The following is a 20,833-nucleotide window of genomic DNA, read 5'->3' as shown; positions in this document are numbered from 1 at the left end:
ACGACAAATTCATTTTTTTGAAAACGTTATTTTAAAAAGCAACGTTTTAAATATGTGTCTAGATTCCCCCTGTGTTGAGCAGGGGCAATTGGGAGTGAAGAAGTGTGTAACCGTTCTTCTGTCTGTAGTTTCTCCAGTCCCAATGGCTCCCTCGCGGCTGCTCCCCCCATGAGATTTCAAATGGTTCTTTGTCGATTGAGAGGAAGGAAGCTTCCAAATGGGTCTTGAGATCTCTCAGCCAGGCAGTTTAACGGCACAAATATGAAAAGCACATTCAATTGTACAAAACATATAGGGAGGGCCACTGATAAAATCCATTAAGAGCCTGACGGAATGAAAAGTAGAGCCCATTTGCATAGCTGTCAACCGTCCCTTATTTGGCGGGAAAGTCCCTTATCCCAGCACTGTGTCCCTCTGCTGTCCCTTATTGATGATGTCCCTTAAATTTCCTGGGTTTCAAAGGAAGCAGCTCCTCTCCCTCCCTCCTTGCCGGCCAGGGAGGAGGGAGGCTCCAACTGTGTTGCTTGGCTGCCCAGCCTGCCCCCCTCCGGCCTCCTCTCACCAGCCTCAGCCCCTGGGAGCCCCTCCCCGCTGGGATTGGTGGGAGCCTCGGGCCCTGCCACTGCCATCCTCCTTGCGGCCGCCGAACTGAGCATCTCTGCCTGGGGCCTCCCCTCTGCCCACCGCCGCTGCTCCTGCTAGACTGAACTGCGGCTGCACCGCCGAAGAACCCAGATGAGATGGGCAGCCTATGAATTGCTAAGGAGCTTTGAGAGAAGAGCGGGGGCAACTATAGAGAAAGCAGTTCAGAGAGAGGAGGAGGCGGCAGGTGTTCTAAGGGCTAACCATAGAGGGGGAAAGCGGAGGAAGGACCACAAGCGCTTCTCCCATAGATTTGTAGTGGTAGACAAGCATAGATGATCTGATCTGCAGGTTTACTTTGGGCGCTATTTCCCCCCCCCCTCCCGCCCCGCCTGATGGAACTGAGAGCTGCAGATGGAGCACGAGAGAAAAGATACAGAACTGCAGCAGCACCTTCGTAGCTTGGACTTCGTTTTGCGCGAAAAAGTGGTTGCTGCTTGTAGTTATTTAATTGCAGTGTTTCCTCAACTGGTGTCTTGAGCAGCAACCTCTGGAAATGAAGGGCTAAAAACTGGCGCTGCTCTCCAAAATTATCTGGTCCCTTTTAACTTCGTATGTCTAAAATCCCTTATTTTGACTAAAATCCCTTATTTTGGCTGCTGGTCCCTTATTTTCGAGGCTGCTGGTCCTTTATTTTCTAATCTGTAAGTTGACAGCTATGCCCATTTGAAGGCTGCAGGAAAGGGGTGGCAATTCCGTCGCCTGCCGATAGCCTTGTAAAGTCATGGAGGAGAGTGTTGTGGCTTAGGACTCCAACTTGCAATTTGATATGCTACCTTCACTGCTGCCTCTGATCTCTACATTGGCCCTCAAAAGCTGTACGCTAGCATTTAATGTACTAAATGTATGGATTCCATTTGCTTTTCTTCCTTTCTTTTTTTAGTGTGTTTACCTCTGTCAAACTGCAGATGTCTGTTTCTTTCTTTCAGTCATCAGGCTGTAAGATCAATGTTCCACACCCAGATGAGGTGGGTTGGCCTTGATACCATAATATTTCCCCTTTCACTGCTATCCCGCTCGAACACCCCCCGTACCGACCCCAAAGTCCCACAGGCAGTAATAACCAAGTTATAAAGATGACTTTGTTTTTACTCTTTCTACCACCTCTATGCAAAGTCCCACTAAACCCAACCCTTCATTTTGTAATCCCTGCATTTGTAGAGTCTTTCTTTAAAAAGTAGTCATTATGACAATAATTCCCCCTCTCCTCTGACAAACTTCCCCATACCTCTTAATGCCTGCACCAATTTATTTTTCTCTCCAATTCTTTCATTGGCAATGATAGCATGAGAATTTCTAACGATGGTAACCGTAGTAGATCCAGTAGATCTTTTATTACAAGAGCAAATAACGTGGCATTGTCTGATACTCTGATTTTGGCTGCATTGACAAACACTTTCGGGCCCCTGTTTAGAATTACAAAACCTTAAAAGCGATTAAAATGGCAAAAGCCGCAGGTGTTTATCAGTTTAGCTAGTTCTAGGCCGCAAGGTGACACCTGTTTCTGCTGAGGTCTTCTAAGCAAAGATCAGACCTCTTGGTGGATCCTCTTTCTTCATGTGGGAATGAGTAGATGTAGATCCCATGGGGACAATCCAGCCAAAGTTAAGTACTTAAAAAAAATATGTCTAATTTTACGTATTAACTTAATAACACAATAAATGCTAAATTTCATTCATTTCAATGGAAGAGAGTTGAGCACATGGCGTCTTGGACTGGCAGAGGAACGGTGGAAGGAACCAGCTGGGGAACCCCCAAGGGAAGAAAGCTCAGAGACTGGGGATTGGTGGTGGGACAGGGATGAATGACCAGAGGGAGCAGATTGGGAGGAGGAGGTGTCGGAAGATGAAGAGGCAACAGGGCTTAGTGAGCAGGAAGAGGCTGTGGCAGAGCGCAGTTCAGACTCCGAGGCAGAAGCAGAGGCTAGGGAGGAAGAGGGCAGGGTGCTGAAGAGGTGAGGGTGTCTCCTCCTGCTACAGTGTCCAGCTCCTTTCCACCTTGTCTCCCAGAACATGGAGAGGGGTGGAGAGGGCAGAGCAAAGAGAGAGAAGGCAAAGAAGCCTCAGGTTGCTTGGGGAAGGAGATTTGGGGAGCTGTAGAAAGGAAAGGATCTTCAGTCCTTGAAGCTTCTTCATTGGGGGCAAAACCTACAGGCTGTGCTCATGAGCCCTGAGCTGTTTTGTTTCTTTGAATAAAGATTTAACTTCATTGACACCTTGTGAGCTATTGCTGACCTGTCCCTGACTCCTTCCTTGACACCTGATGAACTCTCCCTATTGAAATCAATGTGTGATCTTCTTTTAATCCTTTGCCATTCATTTCATATTACAGTTTTCTGGTGTGCTCACCCTTGCCACTGGCTCCCTTTGTAATGATAACAAAAATTAATAAACCTAAGTACCTCAGTGAAGAAGGGCTTGCCAATCAGAAGGTCGGCGGTTCGAATCCCTGCAACGGGGTGAGCTCAAAGCTCCTGCCAACCTAGCAGTTCGAAAGCACGTCAAAGTGCAAGTAGATAAATAGGTACCACTCGGGTGGGAAGGTAAACGGCGTTTCTGTGCGCTGCTCTGGTTCGCCAGAAGCGGCTTAGTCATGCTGGCCACATGACCTGGAATCTGTATGCCGGCTCCCTCGGCCTATAGAGCAAGATGAGCGCGCAACCCCAGAGTCGTTTGCGACTGGACTTAACAGTCAGGGGTCCCTTTACCTTTACCTCAGTGAAGAGGGAGGGAATGACTGGCAAGAGATCGTGTGCTCAATCAATTACAAGCAGCTTAAAAATATATGCTTAGAAGGGTGAAGTCCTCTGGGCAGGCTGGGCCACGTGCTTTGGAGTGCGGAAGCAAGCACGTCAACCTCCCGCCACTGGTTACCTCCTCTTGCAATGAGGGAAGAGATTTGGGGGCTGTGAAAACTGTAAGGGTTATTCCAAGCATTCCTGGTGGTCAGGGCCAGTCCAAGACATTTTGGAACCACAAAATGGTATCCCTATGCCCCACCAGAGAAGAAGGGATGGGTGAAGTTCTGCACTGGGGACAAGCAGGGGAATCAAATCAATCTTACCAGATGGTTGAAGTGGGAATCCAAGGCTGTTGGTGGTGGGCGGTGGGGAGGATCCTGCTCTCAGTCATGCCTAGGGATGGGAGGAGACCAGCAGTGCCTCCTATTTGCCCGTGGGGGTGCTACCAAGGAGGTGGCAGGTTATGCCTTCAAGGACTGCCCTACAGCTGCCTGAGTTGGTTGGCTCACCTTGGGTCATGGGTGCAATGTAGGCTGTCAAAACTCCAATGGTTTACAAGGGAAACGGTTGCTTGCATGACTCTAGATAGAATAGCTGATTGTATATTTTAAAAAGTGCCTTTGTTGGGAGATGTTGCATGCTTGAAACTTAAGTCTCCACAACTAACACATTGCTGTCTTTTTAAACCTGTGTGTATCTAATTATGAACATGGTTAATGTGGCATGTAAAGGAACATCCTTTATAAAAAAGAGAGAGAGTGGTGCATTCAATTGAAAAGTTGTGATTGAATTTGAGTGCACTGTGGCAGATGTTTGCTATTGATCCCTGCAAATCAGGGCTGGGGAATGCCATCATCCTTGACCATTAGCTAGGCTGGCTGAGACTGATGGGAGTTGGCGTTCAACATCTGGAAGTCTACCAGTTCCTTGGTCCTGCAGCAAATGAGCAAGCACTCATAGATATGTATTCTTCATCTCCCCGACAAATCTAGGGTCCTAATGAACTGTTATGGGGTAGCACTGTTGAAATAAACAGCTATGGACCTGGTCAGGGAACTTTGTGGAGGCCTTCCTGAGCTATATGCCTAAAATAAATAATTTTTTTAAAAATTAAACAACTCTTGTGGTACCTGAAAGTCTAGCACATTTACCACTGCATAAGCTTTTGTGGTCTCTGTCCCACAATAATAAAATTGCAATAATAAATGTGTTGGTCTTTAACTTGCCAGACTCTTTATTTGTGGCAACAGACTAACACAGCTACCCCTCTGGAAATTAAGGGGAATGGTGGGGAAAACTGAAAGATCTTTACATGCAACATGCTTAGAACATGCGGCTGAAAATATTTGATACCATTCTGCAATCTGGGGAGTCCCAAAGCCTATTCAAGCGGCCCTATTGAAATGACAATAGAACACAATATGTTTTGGATGGTATGGTAGAAAAACACAGAACTTGAAATGGAGATCTTTCAAAATGCATTCTTGTTTATGGATGGCATGATGTACCTGTGAGGACAGCCCAAATGCTGGCATTCCCATGGGGGGCAAAATAAGAATGTTTTCTTTCCACATTCCCCATGCATTCTCTCAAGCCTGATGCCTTTGTCCTAGAGAATGATCGGATGGTGCATCAGTTCAGCTGCTAAAGCTAAGGGAGTCTGCCTTGAGTAATGCATGGAGGACCAGGTGAATTCAAATTTAATAAATAAATGGGATTCCTCTGGTGAATCTGGTGTCCAGCTGTGCAAAGGCTCGGCTTCTTACCACGTAATCTGGGTAACCCATGTCCTAAAATCAGACCCAGTGCTACTCTCAAGTACCGTATTTTTTGCTCTTTTTCCCTCCTAAAAAGTAAGGGGAAATGTAAGTGCGTCTTATGGAGCGAATGCAGGCTGCGCAGCTATCCCAGAAGCCAGAACAGCAAGAGGGATCGCTGCTTTCACTGCGCAGCGATCCCTCTTGTTGTTCTGGCTTCTGAGATTCAGAATATTTTTTTTCTTGTTTTCCTTCTCCAAAAACTAGGTGTGTCTTATGGTCTGGTGCGTCTTATAGAGCGAAAAATACGGTAATTTTCTGATTGAAAGGAAATTGGGAAGTGATTCTGGCAGCGAGAGGGAAAGTGCTGACAAAAATATGACCTGTGTGCGTGAGCAGCAAAAATAGAAACCCACTGACCAGAAAATATATATTGGTGCTCTGAACATATGGTCAAGGCTGTATGTATGATGTGATCATATGGAAAGGCAGAAAATGTATGCAATGTTCCCTTAGTTGCACAACTAAGGCAGCATTCATTTCAAAGCAACAGCTCTGATTTCTGAGCCCTTGTGATGTACTCTAGCAGAAGCAGGGGGAAAGAGTGAGGTAGGGGGGAAAGTCCAATTAATTATGCGAAGTAATAAACCCCACCAACATTTTCTTGATTTGCATACATTTATGCAGGTAGCTGGGGACGCGGGTGGCGCTGTGGGTTAAACCACAGAGCCTAGGGCTTGTTGATCAGAAGGTCAGTGGTTCAAATCCCCATGACGGGGTGAGCTCCCGTTGCTCGGTCCCTGATCCTGCCCACCTAGCAGTTTGAAAGCATGTCAAAGTGCAAGTAGATAAATAGGTACCACTCCGGCAGGAAGGTAAACGGTGTTTCCATGCGCTGCTCTGGTTCGCTGAAGCGGCTTAGTCCTGCTGGCCATGACCCGGAAGCTGTTTGTGGACAAACACCGGCTCCCTCGGCCTATAGAGCGAGATGAGCGCCCGCCACAGCCCCAGAGTCGTCCACGACTGGACCTAACGGTCAGGGGTACCTTTACCTTTTATGCAGGTAGCCAAATACAGCCTTCCTTCATGCAGGATTTGTGTTACCTTGGTACAGGGTTTTGGTTGTGTGGAAAGGATGCACAGCTCTGGGAAGTAATCCTTTCGTCCTAGGCATCGTGGGTGGTGGTGGGTCACTCCTGATATTATTATTACTGGAAAGCTATACAGACAAGTCTCTGGTGTTTATCTGGCGCTGTCTCTTTGCTTGTTGACACCAGGATCGAGCTGCGTGCTCTGGGTAAGATCTCCGTCGGGGAAGAGCTGACTGTTTCCTATGTAGATTTCCTCAATGTTAGCGAAGACAGAAAGCAGCAGCTGAAGAAGCAGTATTATTTTGACTGCACCTGTGAGCATTGCCAAAAAGGAATCAAAGACGACCTGATGACGGCTGTGAAAGAGGGGAATGAAAAGGTATGTGACTGAACTTGAACTAGTTCCTTCTACAGTGGTACCTCAGGTAACATACACTTCAGGTTACATATGCTTCAGGTTACAGACTCCGCTAACCCAGAAATAGTGCTTCAGGTTAAGAACTTTGCTTCAGGATGAGAACAGAAATCGTGCTCTGGCGGCGTGGTGGCAGTGGGAGGCCCCATTAGCTAAAGTGGTGCTTCAGGTTAAGAACAGTTTCAGGTTAAGTACGGAGCTCCGGAATGAATTAAGTACTTAACCTGAGGTACCACTGTACTTGGACTACTGCAATGTGCTCTGCGTGGGGCTACCTTTGCAGGTGACCCGGAAACTACAACTAATCCAGAATGTGGCAGCTAGATTGGTGACTGGGAGCGCCCGCCGAGACCACATAACACCGGTCCTGAAAGACCTACATTGGCTCCTAGTAGGTTTCTGAGCACAATTCAAAGTGTTGGTGCTGACCTTTAAAGCCCTAAACGGCCTCGGTCCTGTATACCTGAAGGAGCGTCTCCACCCCCATCATTCTGCCCGGACACTGAGGTCCAGCGCCAAGGGCCTTCTGGCGGTTCCCTCTCTGCGAGAAGCCAAGTTACAGGGAACCAGGCAGAGGGCCTTCTCGGTAGTGGCGCCCTCCCTGTGGAACGCCCTCCCACCAGATGTCAAAGAGAACATCAACTACCAGACTTTTAGAAGACATCTGAAGGCAGCCCCGTTTAGGGAAGCTTTTAATGTTCAATTTATTACGGTATTTTAATATTTTGTTGGAAGCCACCCAGAGTGGCTGGGGAAACCCAACCAGATGGGCGGGGTATAAATAATAAATTATTATTATATTATTATAAAATGAATTTCTGAGCTCTGGCTGGTGTACGCAATCAGGAATGTAATTGATCCTGGAGTTTTGCTAATGAAAAGATAGTTGGGTTGCCAGCTGGGCACTTTTGGAAAATTCTGACAGGAAGAGCTAAAGAAGCACTTTTGAATCGTTTCCCCTTGCCTCTTGCAGCCATCTAAGGAAGCGGTGAAGGACGTCATCCAATTCTCCAAGGAAACCCTTGAAAAGATTGATGAGGCTCGCACGGAAGGGATATACCACCAAGTGAGTCACAGAAGGGTTGGTCCTCTGATTATTAATGCGTTGAGGAAACCCAGACAATTACATCTCATGTCTACATTATTTTATAGCTAGGGACATGGTGGGGAAAAATTATTTTCATGATCCCCATTTGCCTGCCCAAAAGAAGGCTCTGAGTGATTGGGAAGAACAATGATAGAATACATGAAAATAGTTCCTTCCCTTAACTCAACAGAAATATCTAGCTGCCAAGCAAAGTTTAAGGTTTTACCATTTGCGTATAAAGCCCTAAACAGCCCAGGTCCTTTTTTACCTGAAAGGATGCCTCCCCCTAGGACCCTTGTACCTATGGGACTGCCTCTCCCGGTATGCCCCGCGGAGGACCTTAAGGTCCATAAATAGCAACACCCTAGAGGTCCCGGGCCCTAAGGAAGTCAGATTAGCCTCAACCAGGGCCAGGGCCTTTTCAACACTGGCTCCAGCCTGGTGGAACGCTCTGCCTCATGAGACCAGGGCCCTGCGGGATCTGATTTCATTCTGCAGGGCCTGTAAGACAGAGTTGTTCCGCTTGGCCTTCGGCTTGGAATCAGCCTGATCCCCTTTCCTTTTCCTTCTGTGATGGAACTCCTATTTGGGGACTTCCCTGGCTTTTTATCTGGCCCACGTAGGACCAGTCTGGATAGTTGGCCTTGGTGAAGATTTGACATTTTCTCCCCGCAAACAGTTTTTGATCTGGGCTTCCACTGAAATGAGGCTGCATTTTAAGTTGTATTTTAATCCTGTTTTTAAGTTGTATATTAATCAATGGTTTTTATACCTGATGTTAGCCACCCTGAGCCTGGTCTTGATGATGATGATGATGATTATCATCCAACTCAGGTGGTTAAGTGGTGTCCTCTTCTGGGTACCACATACTCCAGGAATTTGTTTAATGAGTACCTCGGACTTTTAGTGTGAGGGTTGAGTGCAGGGTTGCGGACCAAACTACCCCAGAAGGAGCACGGTGTGTCCCCCACCAGTGGTACTACCCTACCCCCAACACGCCAAACACCCCATCCCCCAAACATGATAGTGTGCTAGCTGACAATGACAACTGTACAGGAAAGGAATAGTTATCCTCTTGGGAAACAAAATACCATTTTGGATATGTGTGTTAAGCGGTTACCGAAACCGGTCGTATATGTCCCAACTCCCTTGTAAAACATCATGTCTTCAGAGCTATGCACTGCAGAGGCAGATTTGTTCTTGCACAAGTGTACCTCTTTCTACGATGTTCCTTTCTCTGTGTGGTTTGTCCTAGGTTGTGAAGCTGTGTCGTGAGTGTCTGGACAAGCAGGACCCAGTGCTGGGAGACACAAACCTTTACCTACTCAGAATCCTCAGTATCATGTCCGAAGTTCTCTCTTACCTCCAGCTCTTCGACGAGGCAGCTGGTTATTCAAAAAGAATGGTGGACGGTTACGTGTATGTATAGACATTTTATTCATTTATTTGGAATATCTCTAGGCTGCTAAAAGTTACTGAGTATTGTAGCAGCGTACAGCCGCAATAAAAATGCAATAAAATAAAAATGATTTTGAAACAGTTTTCCAAAATGAAACATGATGCTGACTGCAAGCCAACTCACCTTTCTGTAACAATGTTGTTGTTTAGTCGTTTAGTCGTGTCCGACTCTTTGTGACCCCATGGACCAGAGCACGCCAGGCACTCCTGTCTTCCACTGCCTCCTGCAGTTTGGTCAAACTCATGTTGGTAGCTTCGAGAACACTGTCCCACCATCTCTTCCTCTGTCGTACCCTTCTCCTTGTGCCCTCCATCTTTCCCAACATCAGGGTCTTTTCCAGGGAGTCTTCTCTTCTCATGACGTGGCCAAAGTATTGGAGCCTTGGCTTCAGGATCTGTCCTTCCAGTGAGCACTCAGGGCTGATTTCCTTCAGAATAGATAGGTTTGATATTCTTGCAGTCCATGGGACTCTTAAGAGTCTCCTCCAGCACCATAATTCAAAAGCATCAATTCTTCGGCGATCAGCCTTCTTTATGGTCCAGCTCTCACTTCCATACATCACTACTGGGAAAACCATAGCTTTAACTATATGGACCTTGGTCGGCAAGGTGATGTCTCTGCTTGTCTAGCTGCTTGTCTTGTCCTGTATGTTTCCGAGCACAATTCAAAGTGTTGGTGCTGACCTTTAAAGCCCTAAATGGCCTGAAAGAGTGTCTCCACCCCCATCGTTCTGCCCGGACACTGAGGTCCAGCGCCGAGGGCCTTCTGGCAGTTCCCTCACTGCAAGAAGCCAAGTTACAGGGAACCAGGCAGAGGGCCTTCTTGGTAGTGGCACCCACCCTGTGGAACGCCCTCCCACCAGATGTCAAAGAGAAGAGAAAAATAACTACCAAACTTTTAGAAGACATCTGAAGTCAGCCCTGCTTAGGGAAGCTTTTAATGTTTAATAGGTTATTGTATTTTTGTGTTTTGTTGGAAGCCGCCCAGAGAGGCTGGGGAAACCCAGCCAGATGGGCGGGGTATAAATAATAAATTATTACTATTATTATATTATTATGCATCCCAAAGATCTGTGAAATTTCATTGGCAGGATCCCAAGGGGCACCTTAAGTTTGTATGTTCACTTTTTGAACACCTATCCATCAGTTCAGCACAGCAGCAATGGCTGTGTAGTCCCAGATACCCAGCATAACTTTCCATCCATTATGGAGGCTGTAGTCATTGGAGGAAGGAAGAATGGAGTCAAACTTCCTTCTTCGGACTGAGCCCTCCCATGAGGCAAACCGCCACATCTCCAGCAAGCTGGAAACCCAGGCAATAAGCAACATATATGCCCCAGCACTGATTTGCAAATGTCAAGTGGCTTCCTTGTGTATTTCCCCTAGGAAACTCTACCACCCAAACAACGCACAGCTAGGGATGGCGCTCATGAGAGCTGGAGTGACTCAGTGGCATGCTGGCCTCATTGAAGCAGGCCATGGGATGATTTGCAAAGCCTACGCTATTCTTCTGGTGACCCATGGCTCCACCCACCCAATTACCAAAGATTTGGAGGTAAGTGACTCATGGTATTGTGAGGCTCCAGGCAGGTTTGATTGAACGTACAGTGGTACCTCTAGTTACAAACTTGATTCGTTCTGGAGGTCCTTTCTTAACCTGAAACTGTGGAAAGTTTAAGCCCTGCCTACTCACGGATTCTGCCACTGAATGAGTCAGCCTTGGGAGAGTGGCGCTCCGGATAGATAAAGTTTATTTTTGCAGCAAAAGCAAGGCTTCACAGTTGAGCAGGCAGGTATTAGCCTGCTTGCTCTGGAGCAACCCCTTGGAAACCTAACAGGTCTTGACTGTTTTATCACACTGGCAACACCTCCTGTAGAATTATATCCTCTATATTTTACCTGCACGGCCAGAATGAATTGCAGGAACCAAAAAACTCATATTGAAAAATACGACTTTTGAGTCGTCTGGCCCCCCAAAATGGCAACTAGGCATTCCATTATGGCGACTGTAACCCTGATTTAAGCAGCCATTTGGCACCTAGCTTGTATATCTGAGTTTCTAACACTGCCCACTAAACGCTCTGTCTGTAGCCTGAGCAGTGGGATCTCAACTTGAATAGAAGAGCATGTTTCTAGCTGTCAAGACAATGACACTTAAAAAGGTGTGGACTTTATGAAACATCAGAAGCCACAGAGTAGGGGCTAAATGAGAGTTACATTGGCCTTTGTTAGTTCACATAACCCCTAAGAGCAACCGCTTGCTGTATGACTAGCAGAAGCAACGTAAATTATAGAAGATTATCATAATGAAATGCAGACGGCAGATTTTTAAAAAACTTGTTTTTGCACAGAGGATGCACAACGTGTAGTATGACAAGGCAAAATGTTAGCAGTTTGCGATGGAAACTGGGTTAATAATAATAATAATAATTTATTATTTATACCCCGCCCATCTGGCTGGGCCACCCCAGCCACTCTGGGCGGCTTCCATAGAAACAAAAAATACAGTAAAATATCACACGTTAAAAACTTCCCTGAACAGGGCTGCCTTAAGATGTCTTCTGAATGTCAGGCAGTTGTTTATCGCTTCGACATCTGCTGGAAGGGCGTTCCACAGGGCGGGCGCCACTACCGAGAAGGCCCTTTGCCTGGTTCCCTGTAGCTTTGCTTCTCGCAATGAGGGAACCGCCAGAAGGCCCTCGGCGCTGGACCTCAGCGTCCGGGCAGAATGATGGGGGTGGAGACGCTCCTTCAGGTATACTGGACCGAGGCCGTTTAGGGCTTTAAAGGTCAGCACCAACACTTTGAATTGTGCTCGGAAACGTATTGGGAGCCAATGTAGGTCTTTCAAGACCGGTGTTATATGGTCTCGGCGGCCACCCCCAGTCACCAGTCTAGCTGCCGCATTCTGGATTAGTTGTAGTTTCCGAGTCACCTTCAAAGGTAGCCCCACGTAGAGGGTTTCAGGGTTGAGGGCTTCCTCACGCATTGCAAGCATAGCAGGATCCTGACTCTCAAAAAATTAGCTTTGTATCTCTTTGTCTCCATCCTTTCAGGCCATGCGCGTTCAGTCAGAGATGGAGCTGCGCATGTTCCAAGAGAATGAGTTTATGTACTACAAGATGCGAGAGGCAGCTCTTCAGAACCAGACAATCCAGGTCATGCCTGAGCCGGCCGCCAATGAGATTTCACCTGGCATCTTCCAGAAGAAATAAGAATGGGATTGTTGGCCGGCCTGGAGGTGTCTTGTTGAATCCCGACAGCTGGTGCAAAATCAGCCATTTTGGTTCTGAACAGGAAGAAAGTGCCATGAAAAGTGGGGATTTGGTTCTGAATGTTCGGCTCTCCTGAGGACAGCACCAGAGAGACATGCTTTTTCTACATGCCCAGCATGTTGAGTTAGAAACATTTCACAGGAGGAGTCAAAGCCTACATTCACTGATTTCAATGATCAATAAAGTTATTATGACACATGTGGCTTCAACACTTGTTTCATTCAGTTGTGTTTGTCTTACTTTTGGAAAAACATCACTTTGCCACAGTTTGTACATCCATCTTAAACGGAGGTTACATTTATATTATTCCTTTAAAAGCATTTGAGTGTTAAGATGTTGCCTTAAGTGTGTCCCAAGTAAGGTCAAGGTAAAGGGACCCCTGACCATTAGGTCCGGTTGCGGACGACTCTGGGGTCACGGCGCTCATCTCGCTTTATTGGCCGAGGGAGCCGGCGTACAGCTTCCGGGTCATGTGGCCAGCATGACTAAGCCGCTTCTGGCGAACCAGAGCAGCGCACGGAAACGACGTTTACCTTCCTGCCAGAGCGGTACCTATTTATCTACTTGCACTTTGACGTGCTTTCGAACTGCTAGGTTGGCAGGAGCTGGGACCGAGCAACGGGAGCTCACCCCGTCGCAGGGATTCGAACCGCCGACCTTCTGATCAGCAAGTCCTAGGCTCTGTGGTTTAACCCACAGCGCCACCCGCATCCCATTGTGTCCCAAGCACCACCCTTCATTTGCAACAGGCCTAACAGCAAGCGGCATGCCAGTTTAGCTTAGGTCAGGGGTCAACAAAGTTTACCTTGCCTGGGATGGATCACTCGGGTGAAGATCCTCCGTGGGCGCCAGAAATCGCTTCTGCACATGCCCAGAGGCCGAAAATTGCGCCAGCACAGAAGCGATTTTCGGCGTTGGTGCATGCGCAGAAGCGATTTCCTGAGCCACAGAAGAGAGTCCCCATACAGTTTAATGCAGGTTTAACACAGCACGCCGGGACTCACTGAACGGGTGGCTCGGTTCTGGGGCGGCTTGTAGGACAGTTAAACGGCCTCCGCGGGCTGCTTCTCGCCCATGGGCCACACGTTGCTGACCCCTGGCTTAGGTTTTCAGAAGATAACAAATCTGGGGATTCTTAGTTAAAGCAGCATTTATTTCCACTTAGTCCTTTCCTTTTTCTGACTGAATGTCTATCCTAGCAAAGCTATCCAGCTTTTCCGATGACCTTATGGGTGTTCAAAGGCCTTATGGGTGAAACCCAAAGGCCTCTACTGATTTGTTTCACTCACAAAGCAGCAAGCATGAATCATAAAATATTAGGAGATTAGGGTTGTCATATTACAAAATGTGAAAAATCCAGACAGAAAAGTAGGTGAGCTTTGTTTTTTGTTTTTAAAGTTTTGGTCAAAGAAATTGGGCGTTTTTGAGCTATTTCTGAGGAAAATCAGCAAAAAGGCCACTGCAGACATGGGCTGCCATATGTCTGGAGTTTTCCGGACATTAGCCGATTCCCGAGCGGACACTGCTTGCGGCTGCAGTATTCCTATATGTCCAGAAAATTCTATACGCATGGCAACCCTATAATAAATCCTGTTAAGTTGGGAGAGAGACCCAACCTGATCCTAACTGCTGCTCTGGGCGCTCTTGTCTTTGATAGCTGTCTTCTGTAGACCAATAATGACGGCAACGAAGAGGCGTTTGCATACATTTTATTTTATTGTACTACTTTTACACAGTAAAAGTACAGAAATGCCTGAGTTATCTAGATTCTTTTGCTGATCCTCTTGTATTGAATGTCACCCATGCTCAGTGTCTAGAAAGGAAAGGAAAAAACCAAGAGTTTTAATCATCCACACTTTACATTTAATTTCTTTTTTTAAAAAAATAATATTTTTTTTTCATTGATACTTTCTCCCTTTCTCCCAAAAGGGATCAGAACAGCATATCCATGTTTGCACTTCTTACCTGGCTTTAAATCTGCATTGCTAAACTCAGAGGAGCGTGAATTTCAAAGAATGACTGTGTTCCAGTTCATGGATTGCTTATGGAAAGGCTTGGATTAGGTCATTTTGCTTAGACATGCAAACTGAATTGAATTTCCCTGCACCCTGCTTCCCCAATAGCTACTGATCCTGTGCCCAGCCTACTGCACATTCGGTATATAAGGGTCTCCCAAAATTTGGTATCACCAATCATTATAACAAGGTAACAATCACGGATTTATTGTCTTCAACCAATGCCTGACACCTTGTTATCTGACCCAGATTTTGTAAACCACTCTAGAATCATTGACAGTGCTTTTTTGAAAACCCCCTAACAAATAAAAATGTGATCAATATAGGCATAAAAACCAGTAAGGGGATTTTGCCTCCTACTCAAAGTATATATATTAATACCATGAGAAATCTTTTTCAGGATGACCTCAAACTTCAAGTTAGCCTTCCCAAGAATGATTAATACTTTATTTGTTCATGGGATGGGATGCTGTTCTCTTAAACATCTGCACCAGGAGTATAAAACTTCAAACAGGATTACCTTTAAAGCCCTAAACGGTCTCAGTCCAGTGTACCTGAAGGAGCGTCTCCACCCCCATCATTCTGCCCAGACACTGAGGTCCAGCGCCGATGGCCTTCTGGCGGTTCCCTCACTGCGAAAAGCCAAGTTACAGGGAACCAGGCAGAGGGCCTTCTTGGTAGTGGCACCCGCCCTGTGGAACGCCCTCCCACCAGATGTTAAAGAGAACAACAACTACCAGACTTTTAGAAGACATCTGATGGCAGCCCTGTTTAGGGAAGCTTTTAATATTTAATAGACTATTGCATTTTAATAATCTGTTGGAAGCCGCCCAGAGTGGCTGGGGAAACCCAGCCAGATGGGCGGGGTATAAATAATAAATAATTATTATAATTCTCCACTTAGCAGATGACCCAAAGGCTGTGGCCCCCTGCCATACATTAAAATATTTACAATCTACCTGAATTTGAAACCAAACCACCCAATGCATTGAAACTGAAAAAAGTATGGATACGAGGAACATGCTAAATCCTTTGATACTCTGGTGCAGGGTAGCCTATGTGGTGGACCCCAGATATTGTGGAACTACAACTCCCATCAATAGCTATGTTGGCTGGTGTCAAAGAGCAAGCCGTCAGTAAATCACAACAGAGTTGGGAGTTATTAGCAAAAACACAATCTCTGCACTGCAGACTTGGTTGAGGGTCAGGCCTAAAGAGCACAGCAACTCTTCTCTGGCAGGTCTTGCCCCCATAAAGCAGTTGTTGAGACTGAAAGTCCCCATTTTCCCACAGCTGTCTTAAGTCCCCTTCTCTCCAGGGTTTTCCCCAAGCTATCAGAGACTGCATCTGCGTTCAGCAGATTCTGAAGAGCCCGAGTTGGCACAGCTTCCCCTGCAACAAGCACCAGCTGGGCCGAGTCAGGGGCCTGAGCCTGCCTTGGCTCCAGATGTGGGGATTACCTCGTTGCCTCCAGCTGGTAAAGGGAAGTTTTCCCTCTGCACATAATTGTTGCATTATAGGGAAGCATTGCATCGTTCTCTTTCTACACATAACTGTGGCCTTATGGGAAGCATTGCTTCTTTTCTCTTGCATTCTGGGAACTCTCGCTTATAATCTTTTCTCTGTTTCTGCACACACTGTACGAACCTGCTCCAAACACCAAGACATTCCCTCATCGCTCAGTTTACTTTAAGTTCATGGTGACTTGTACTCCATGCATAGCTGACCACATCAATAGCTATATTAATCTTTAGTTAGGAGGTTTCATGCCTGTCTAGTCCCAACCTCGTTTCCCAGCCTTTAATCTACCGGTGATTAATGTTCACATGTAATTCCCACCCCTCACATGTAATTCCCGCCTTGCATTTGCATTAACCAATAAGCAACGAGTTTCTTTGTGTTTGTATCAACCAATCAGCCACAAGTACACCTGTGGCAATGTTTGTAATATTCAATAAAAGAGAGTTCCCGGGACTTCCCCGGCAGACGCCTCTCGTGACACCCACTACTCGTCTCCCGTGATTTTCATTCCTACAAGCTGGGCCATCACTTACAGCTGCTCCACTACCAGTTGGGTCAGGAGAGGCTGAGGCGGCCCCTGGGTCTAGTAACCCACCAACGTCTCCCAAGCTGCAGAGACTAAGGTCTGAGAGAAGGAGAGACCTGAGTACTCGCAGGAGGAATGCTCATCTTTGGGCAAGACAGGGAGGTGAGTCACCAGGGTATCAGGACCGGCCGTTACCCCGACAAAGAGAAAAGTCTGCCAGACCCCACCCCAGGTTGCGGGAGCAACTTTGCTGTTTGCTAGAACCTGCCTGAGAGCCTGTGCCTGACCTTGCCTGGTTTCCTGCCTTGGCCCTGTCGGACTGACTCCTCGCGGAACCCTTGGATTTGGGACTGGACCTGGACCGCGTTGCTTGGGTTAACCCCCAGGCCCAGCACAGCCACTGACTCTCCCACCTCTCTAAGCCCTGTAACCTTTTCAGCTTCTGCCACCTCCTCTTCCAGTCTTCTCCCTCTGACTACTCATCGTTGTCCCACCACCACTCTCTGGGCTCTGAGTCTTCTTCTCTTGGTGGTTCTCCAGCTGGTTCCTCTCCCAGTCCATGACAGTTGGGACTGATGGGAGTTGTTCTCCAACAACATTTGGAGGACACTAAATTGTCTCTTCCTGTTCTAGAGGCCTTAACTTCCAAGCCCCTCTGAAAATGGAGCAGTTAGGGTAAAATATTGTGGTGGTGGTCCAGGCTGCCATGGAGGCCTCAAGTTTGACATCCCCATTCTAGGTGGACTTACATTAGTGATGGTGTCCCCGTTTATTTCAGTGACAGACTTGATGCCCTTCAGGTTCACAACCATCTTGTTGTCTCCTTCCATTTGAACCACGGCCTGTGGGAGAAGAAAAGCAGACGCGATTGGGTTCCAGTTCAAGCACTGACATTTTCATGTACCTTGTCAACATGTTCATAAGCCCAAGTTTTCCTTCACACATTTAAGAGGTGCCCAGTAAGCTTATCTTTTTATTATGATCTATGGCAGTTTCCCCAAAACTTGGGTCTCCAGCTGTTTTTGGATTACGATTCCCATTATCCCTGACCAGCCAGGGATGATGGGAATTGCAGTCCAAAAACAGCTGGAAATATAAATAATTAGAAGTCACTTGAAAGTACCAAACAGGCCTAGGATGAAATTAGGATTTAATTAAATAAATGGGATTTAGAACAGTAAGAAAAGTGAATAAGATAGATAATAGTTGGAAATATTTTTGTTTAAGAATGATATTGGAAAGCTGTTACATGCAGATACAAGGAAATTCAGAAGGGAGGGATTTGAGGAAGTCAATTAACAGTGTAAACAAAATTGGGTTTTCAAGGGATATGGGATTAAGATTACTTTTTTATTGTTGTGGTTTTGGTTCTGTTTTTTTAGTATTGTATTGTTTTCTCTTTGGTATTTTATCTGTTTCTGTTTTTCTATTTTGTTATCTTGTATTTGTTATAATTGTGAAAAATTTAATAAATTTTTTTTTTGGGGGGGGGGAACTAGCTGGAGACCCAAGTTTGGGAAACACTGATCTATGGCAATGTGTCTGTATGACTGTGTGAAATATGTTACACCTCTCTGTTTTCAATAAGTGAGAAATATGCATGTACATGATCAAAGAATGTGGTCTTCTCACATACAGTCCCTGGAAAAAAAAAAAGCTTTTGCCTGCTTCATAATATTTCTTTTGAGGCTGCTGTATATGATAGGGTTACCAGATGCCCCCAGTTCCTGGGGACAGTCCCCGGATTTGCAAATCTGTCCCCGAACAAATTCCATCCCCAGAATGTCCCCAGATTTGCAAATTTGTCCCCGGGAAACATGGCAGCGGCAGCCTCAGCAGCCCAGAGCCAGCCTGGTAGCACAGTTGGCTCTGGTTGGCTTCAGGAGCTGCTCAATGCCATGGTGCCCACCATTTTTCCTCGCCGGAAGTCCTCATATGATGTGTCTTGTGTATATTATATGTCTTGTGCGATCTTCTGCCCCCTTCCCCCTTTGTTTTGACTGATTGGGGGAGGCTTGGGAGTTGCGGCCGGCCGGCCATTGCCCATTTTTTAAAAAACTCTGCACATTTCTGTTTCACAGGGTGTGAAAGAAGGGCTTTGCACCTTTATACAAGATGTATGTGTGCTTGGGCCCAGAGTCTTTTGCCTCACCATCCCCACTACAGTGGTACCTCGGGTTACATACGCTTCAGGTTACATACGCTTCAGATTACAGACTCCGCTAACCCAGAAATAGTACCTCAGGTTAAGAACTTTGCTTCAGGATGAGAACAGAAATTGTGGTCCGGCAGCAGGAGGAGGCCCCATTAGCTAAAGTGGTACTTCAGGTTAAGAACAGTTTCAGGTTAAGAACGGACCTCCGGAACGAATTAAGTACTTAACCCGAGGTACCACTGTACTGACTCCCTGCTGCTACTCAGCTTAAAAAAAAAAGTGTCCCCGGAGTCATTGAAAAAAATCTGGTAGCCATAGTATATGGGGAAGATAGAGTTTGTGTATGTTTATAGGCGGGATCTGATTGTTCTCGTTTGAAACTAGCTTCCTGTTCAAAGAAGGCAGACCTGTATCAGGTGTGGGGAACCTTTGATCCCCCAGACATTGATGAACTACAACTCCCATCACCCATAGCAAGCCTGGCCAATGGGAACTGTCATTCAGAAAGGTCTGGAGGGCTGTGGGTTCCCCATTCCTGCCATATGTAAATGGAAAAGACTCTACCTTGACCCTCTCTCCTGTTGGCGTCTGCAGCTCAGCCTCCTCTCCGATTGTAAACTCGTTAGTCAACACCTTGCTTCCGGTTGTCACGGTGACCTTGAACTTCTTGCCATTCTGAACAATTTCAGAGATGCTTTTGAGGTCCTTGCCCTTTTCAATCAGCTCATCGGAAAGCCCTGGGCAGAAGGAAATCAACAGTCATATCAAATGACGTAATACAGGGGTGCCTCAGGTTACATATGCTTCAGGTTACAGACTCCGCTAACCCAGAAATAGTGCTTGAGGTTAAGAACTTTGCTTCAGGATGAGAACAGAAATCATGCTCTGGCGGTGCGGCAACAGCAAGAGGCCCCATTAGCTAAAGTGGTGCTTCAGGTTAAGAACAGTTTCAGGTTAAGGACGGACCCCCAGAACAAATTAAGTACTTAACCCGAGGTACCACTGTAGATCTTTAAATAACCCAATGGCCCTGAGATCTTTTGATAAAGGACAGTATATATAAATTGAAAATAAAATAATAATAATAGGAATGGGGGTGGGGGTGGGGACTTCACAGCTCTCAAACTCTCAGAACATTTCCACATGAAGGTTGCAATCCTATGCCCACTTAGGATCATGATATGACTCATTCTAAGTCATACAGATAGCATTACATTGTTTGAGAGTCTTTCAGGTGGTTGTTCAAACGAAAGAAAAAGCTATGGAGATACATTTTTGTAATGCAAATGAGCACTCTGGGAGAATGTAGATTTTATATTCACATTAGAAATCTGACTGAGGTGAGACCTGCTACAACCCTCCTTTTTGAAAATACGCTTAGCTACTACACTCTATCAGACACAACCTCTTCACGGCTTAGAATTGGATAGTACGTCAGGTTAATTCTGCTTTTGTGGCATGAAGATTGCCACAAATTTTAAGGCAGGTTATTGCCACTATGCTCTGTATGAGACCAAAAGACATATTTGTTCATTTTAATACCAGCAGGAAAGTAAGGAATATAAAAAGGACAACATGTGATCATAAAAATCCAATCTACACAAATTACATTTGAGACAAAAGCGCCATAAATCATTATTTTTTCTTTCTTTACTGCTTCCTGTTGGATTTCAAATCCCTTTTTAAAAGACAAAAATGAAGACAAGGGCGAGGCAGGGAGCACAAACAAGTTAACCACCTCATTTGACCAGCTTACCAATGGCTTTCATGAAGGGCTCAAAATTCTCATGAGTTTGGAGTTCAAACTTTCCGTTGAAGCTCATAATGGCGATGCGTTCTTTGGAGAGAAGAGAAGAGAAGGCAGCTCCTTCGGAAACTGGCTCTTCCTTTTATAACCCGTCCTTGCCTTGAAACTTGGTCAGAGGTTAAGTGATTTCACTCCTTCCCCCTTTTGCTGAAGCGTCAACTTTGTACCGAAGTGATAGGCAATATCACTAAATCACCTGAGCTAAGTGTAATTGACAAGTTGCACTTGCCGTGTCAGAAAGCCTCTGTTTTCTGCAGACGGAATGCATATAATAAGAAACATCTGTAAAAAGTTGGGGCAAAAATATGCAAGTGACGCTGAAGATCAATCTGCATTCTGTAGCA

At 46.1% G+C, this 20,833-nt stretch overlaps 2 protein-coding genes across 3 annotated transcripts in view; one reads left to right on the top strand and one right to left on the bottom strand.

Annotated features, from left to right (window-relative positions):
- Positions 1–12,662, top strand: part of SMYD1 (SET and MYND domain containing 1) — a 39,351-nt gene extending 26,689 nt beyond the window's left edge. Inside the window, exons 5-10 of one of the 2 annotated variants that reach the window (XM_081836334.1) lie at positions 1,572–1,610; positions 6,417–6,609; positions 7,619–7,711; positions 8,988–9,151; positions 10,577–10,745; positions 12,247–12,662. In XM_081836334.1, coding sequence (XP_081692460.1) covers positions 1,572–1,610; positions 6,417–6,609; positions 7,619–7,711; positions 8,988–9,151; positions 10,577–10,745; positions 12,247–12,405 — 817 coding nt within the window. In that variant the 3' untranslated portion in view covers positions 12,406–12,662. The remainder of the gene's footprint in view (positions 1–1,571; positions 1,611–6,416; positions 6,610–7,618; positions 7,712–8,987; positions 9,152–10,576; positions 10,746–12,246) is intronic. The other variant, XM_081836335.1, reaches the window with a different exon arrangement.
- A 1,500-nt stretch (positions 12,663–14,162) lies between these two features.
- FABP1 (fatty acid binding protein 1) lies at positions 14,163–20,584 on the bottom strand. The gene is made up of 4 exons (XM_081836392.1): positions 20,439–20,584; positions 19,247–19,419; positions 17,277–17,369; positions 14,163–14,278 (listed from the first exon to the last, which is right to left on the bottom strand). Exons 1-4 carry the CDS (start codon positions 20,503–20,505, stop codon positions 14,228–14,230), a joined length of 384 nt encoding a protein of 127 aa, XP_081692518.1. The 5' UTR covers positions 20,506–20,584; the 3' UTR covers positions 14,163–14,227.
- Positions 20,585–20,833: the final 249 nt, after the last annotated feature.

Source organism: Podarcis erhardii (assembly GCF_964252035.2).
Source record: "Podarcis erhardii genome assembly, chromosome: 13".
In the NCBI taxonomy this organism is placed as follows: Eukaryota; Metazoa; Chordata; class Lepidosauria; order Squamata; family Lacertidae; genus Podarcis; species Podarcis erhardii.
Note: the sequence above shows the minus strand (reverse complement) of the source record. Positions and strands in the feature narration are given on the sequence as shown.

Excerpts from the sequence above, each read along its gene's own strand:
- FABP1 (XM_081836392.1), bottom strand. The coding sequence starts at position 20,505 with ATGAGCTTCAACGGAAAGTTTGAACTCCAAACTCATGAGAATTTTGAG. Across the intron at positions 19,420-20,438 it reads GCCCTTCATGAAAGCCATTG|GGCTTTCCGATGAGCTGATT; the intron begins GTAAGCTGGTCA and ends CCTTCTGCCCAG. Across the intron at positions 14,279-17,276 it reads ACGGGGACACCATCACTAAT|ACACTGAGCATGGGTGACAT; the intron begins GTAAGTCCACCT and ends TTTCCTTTCTAG.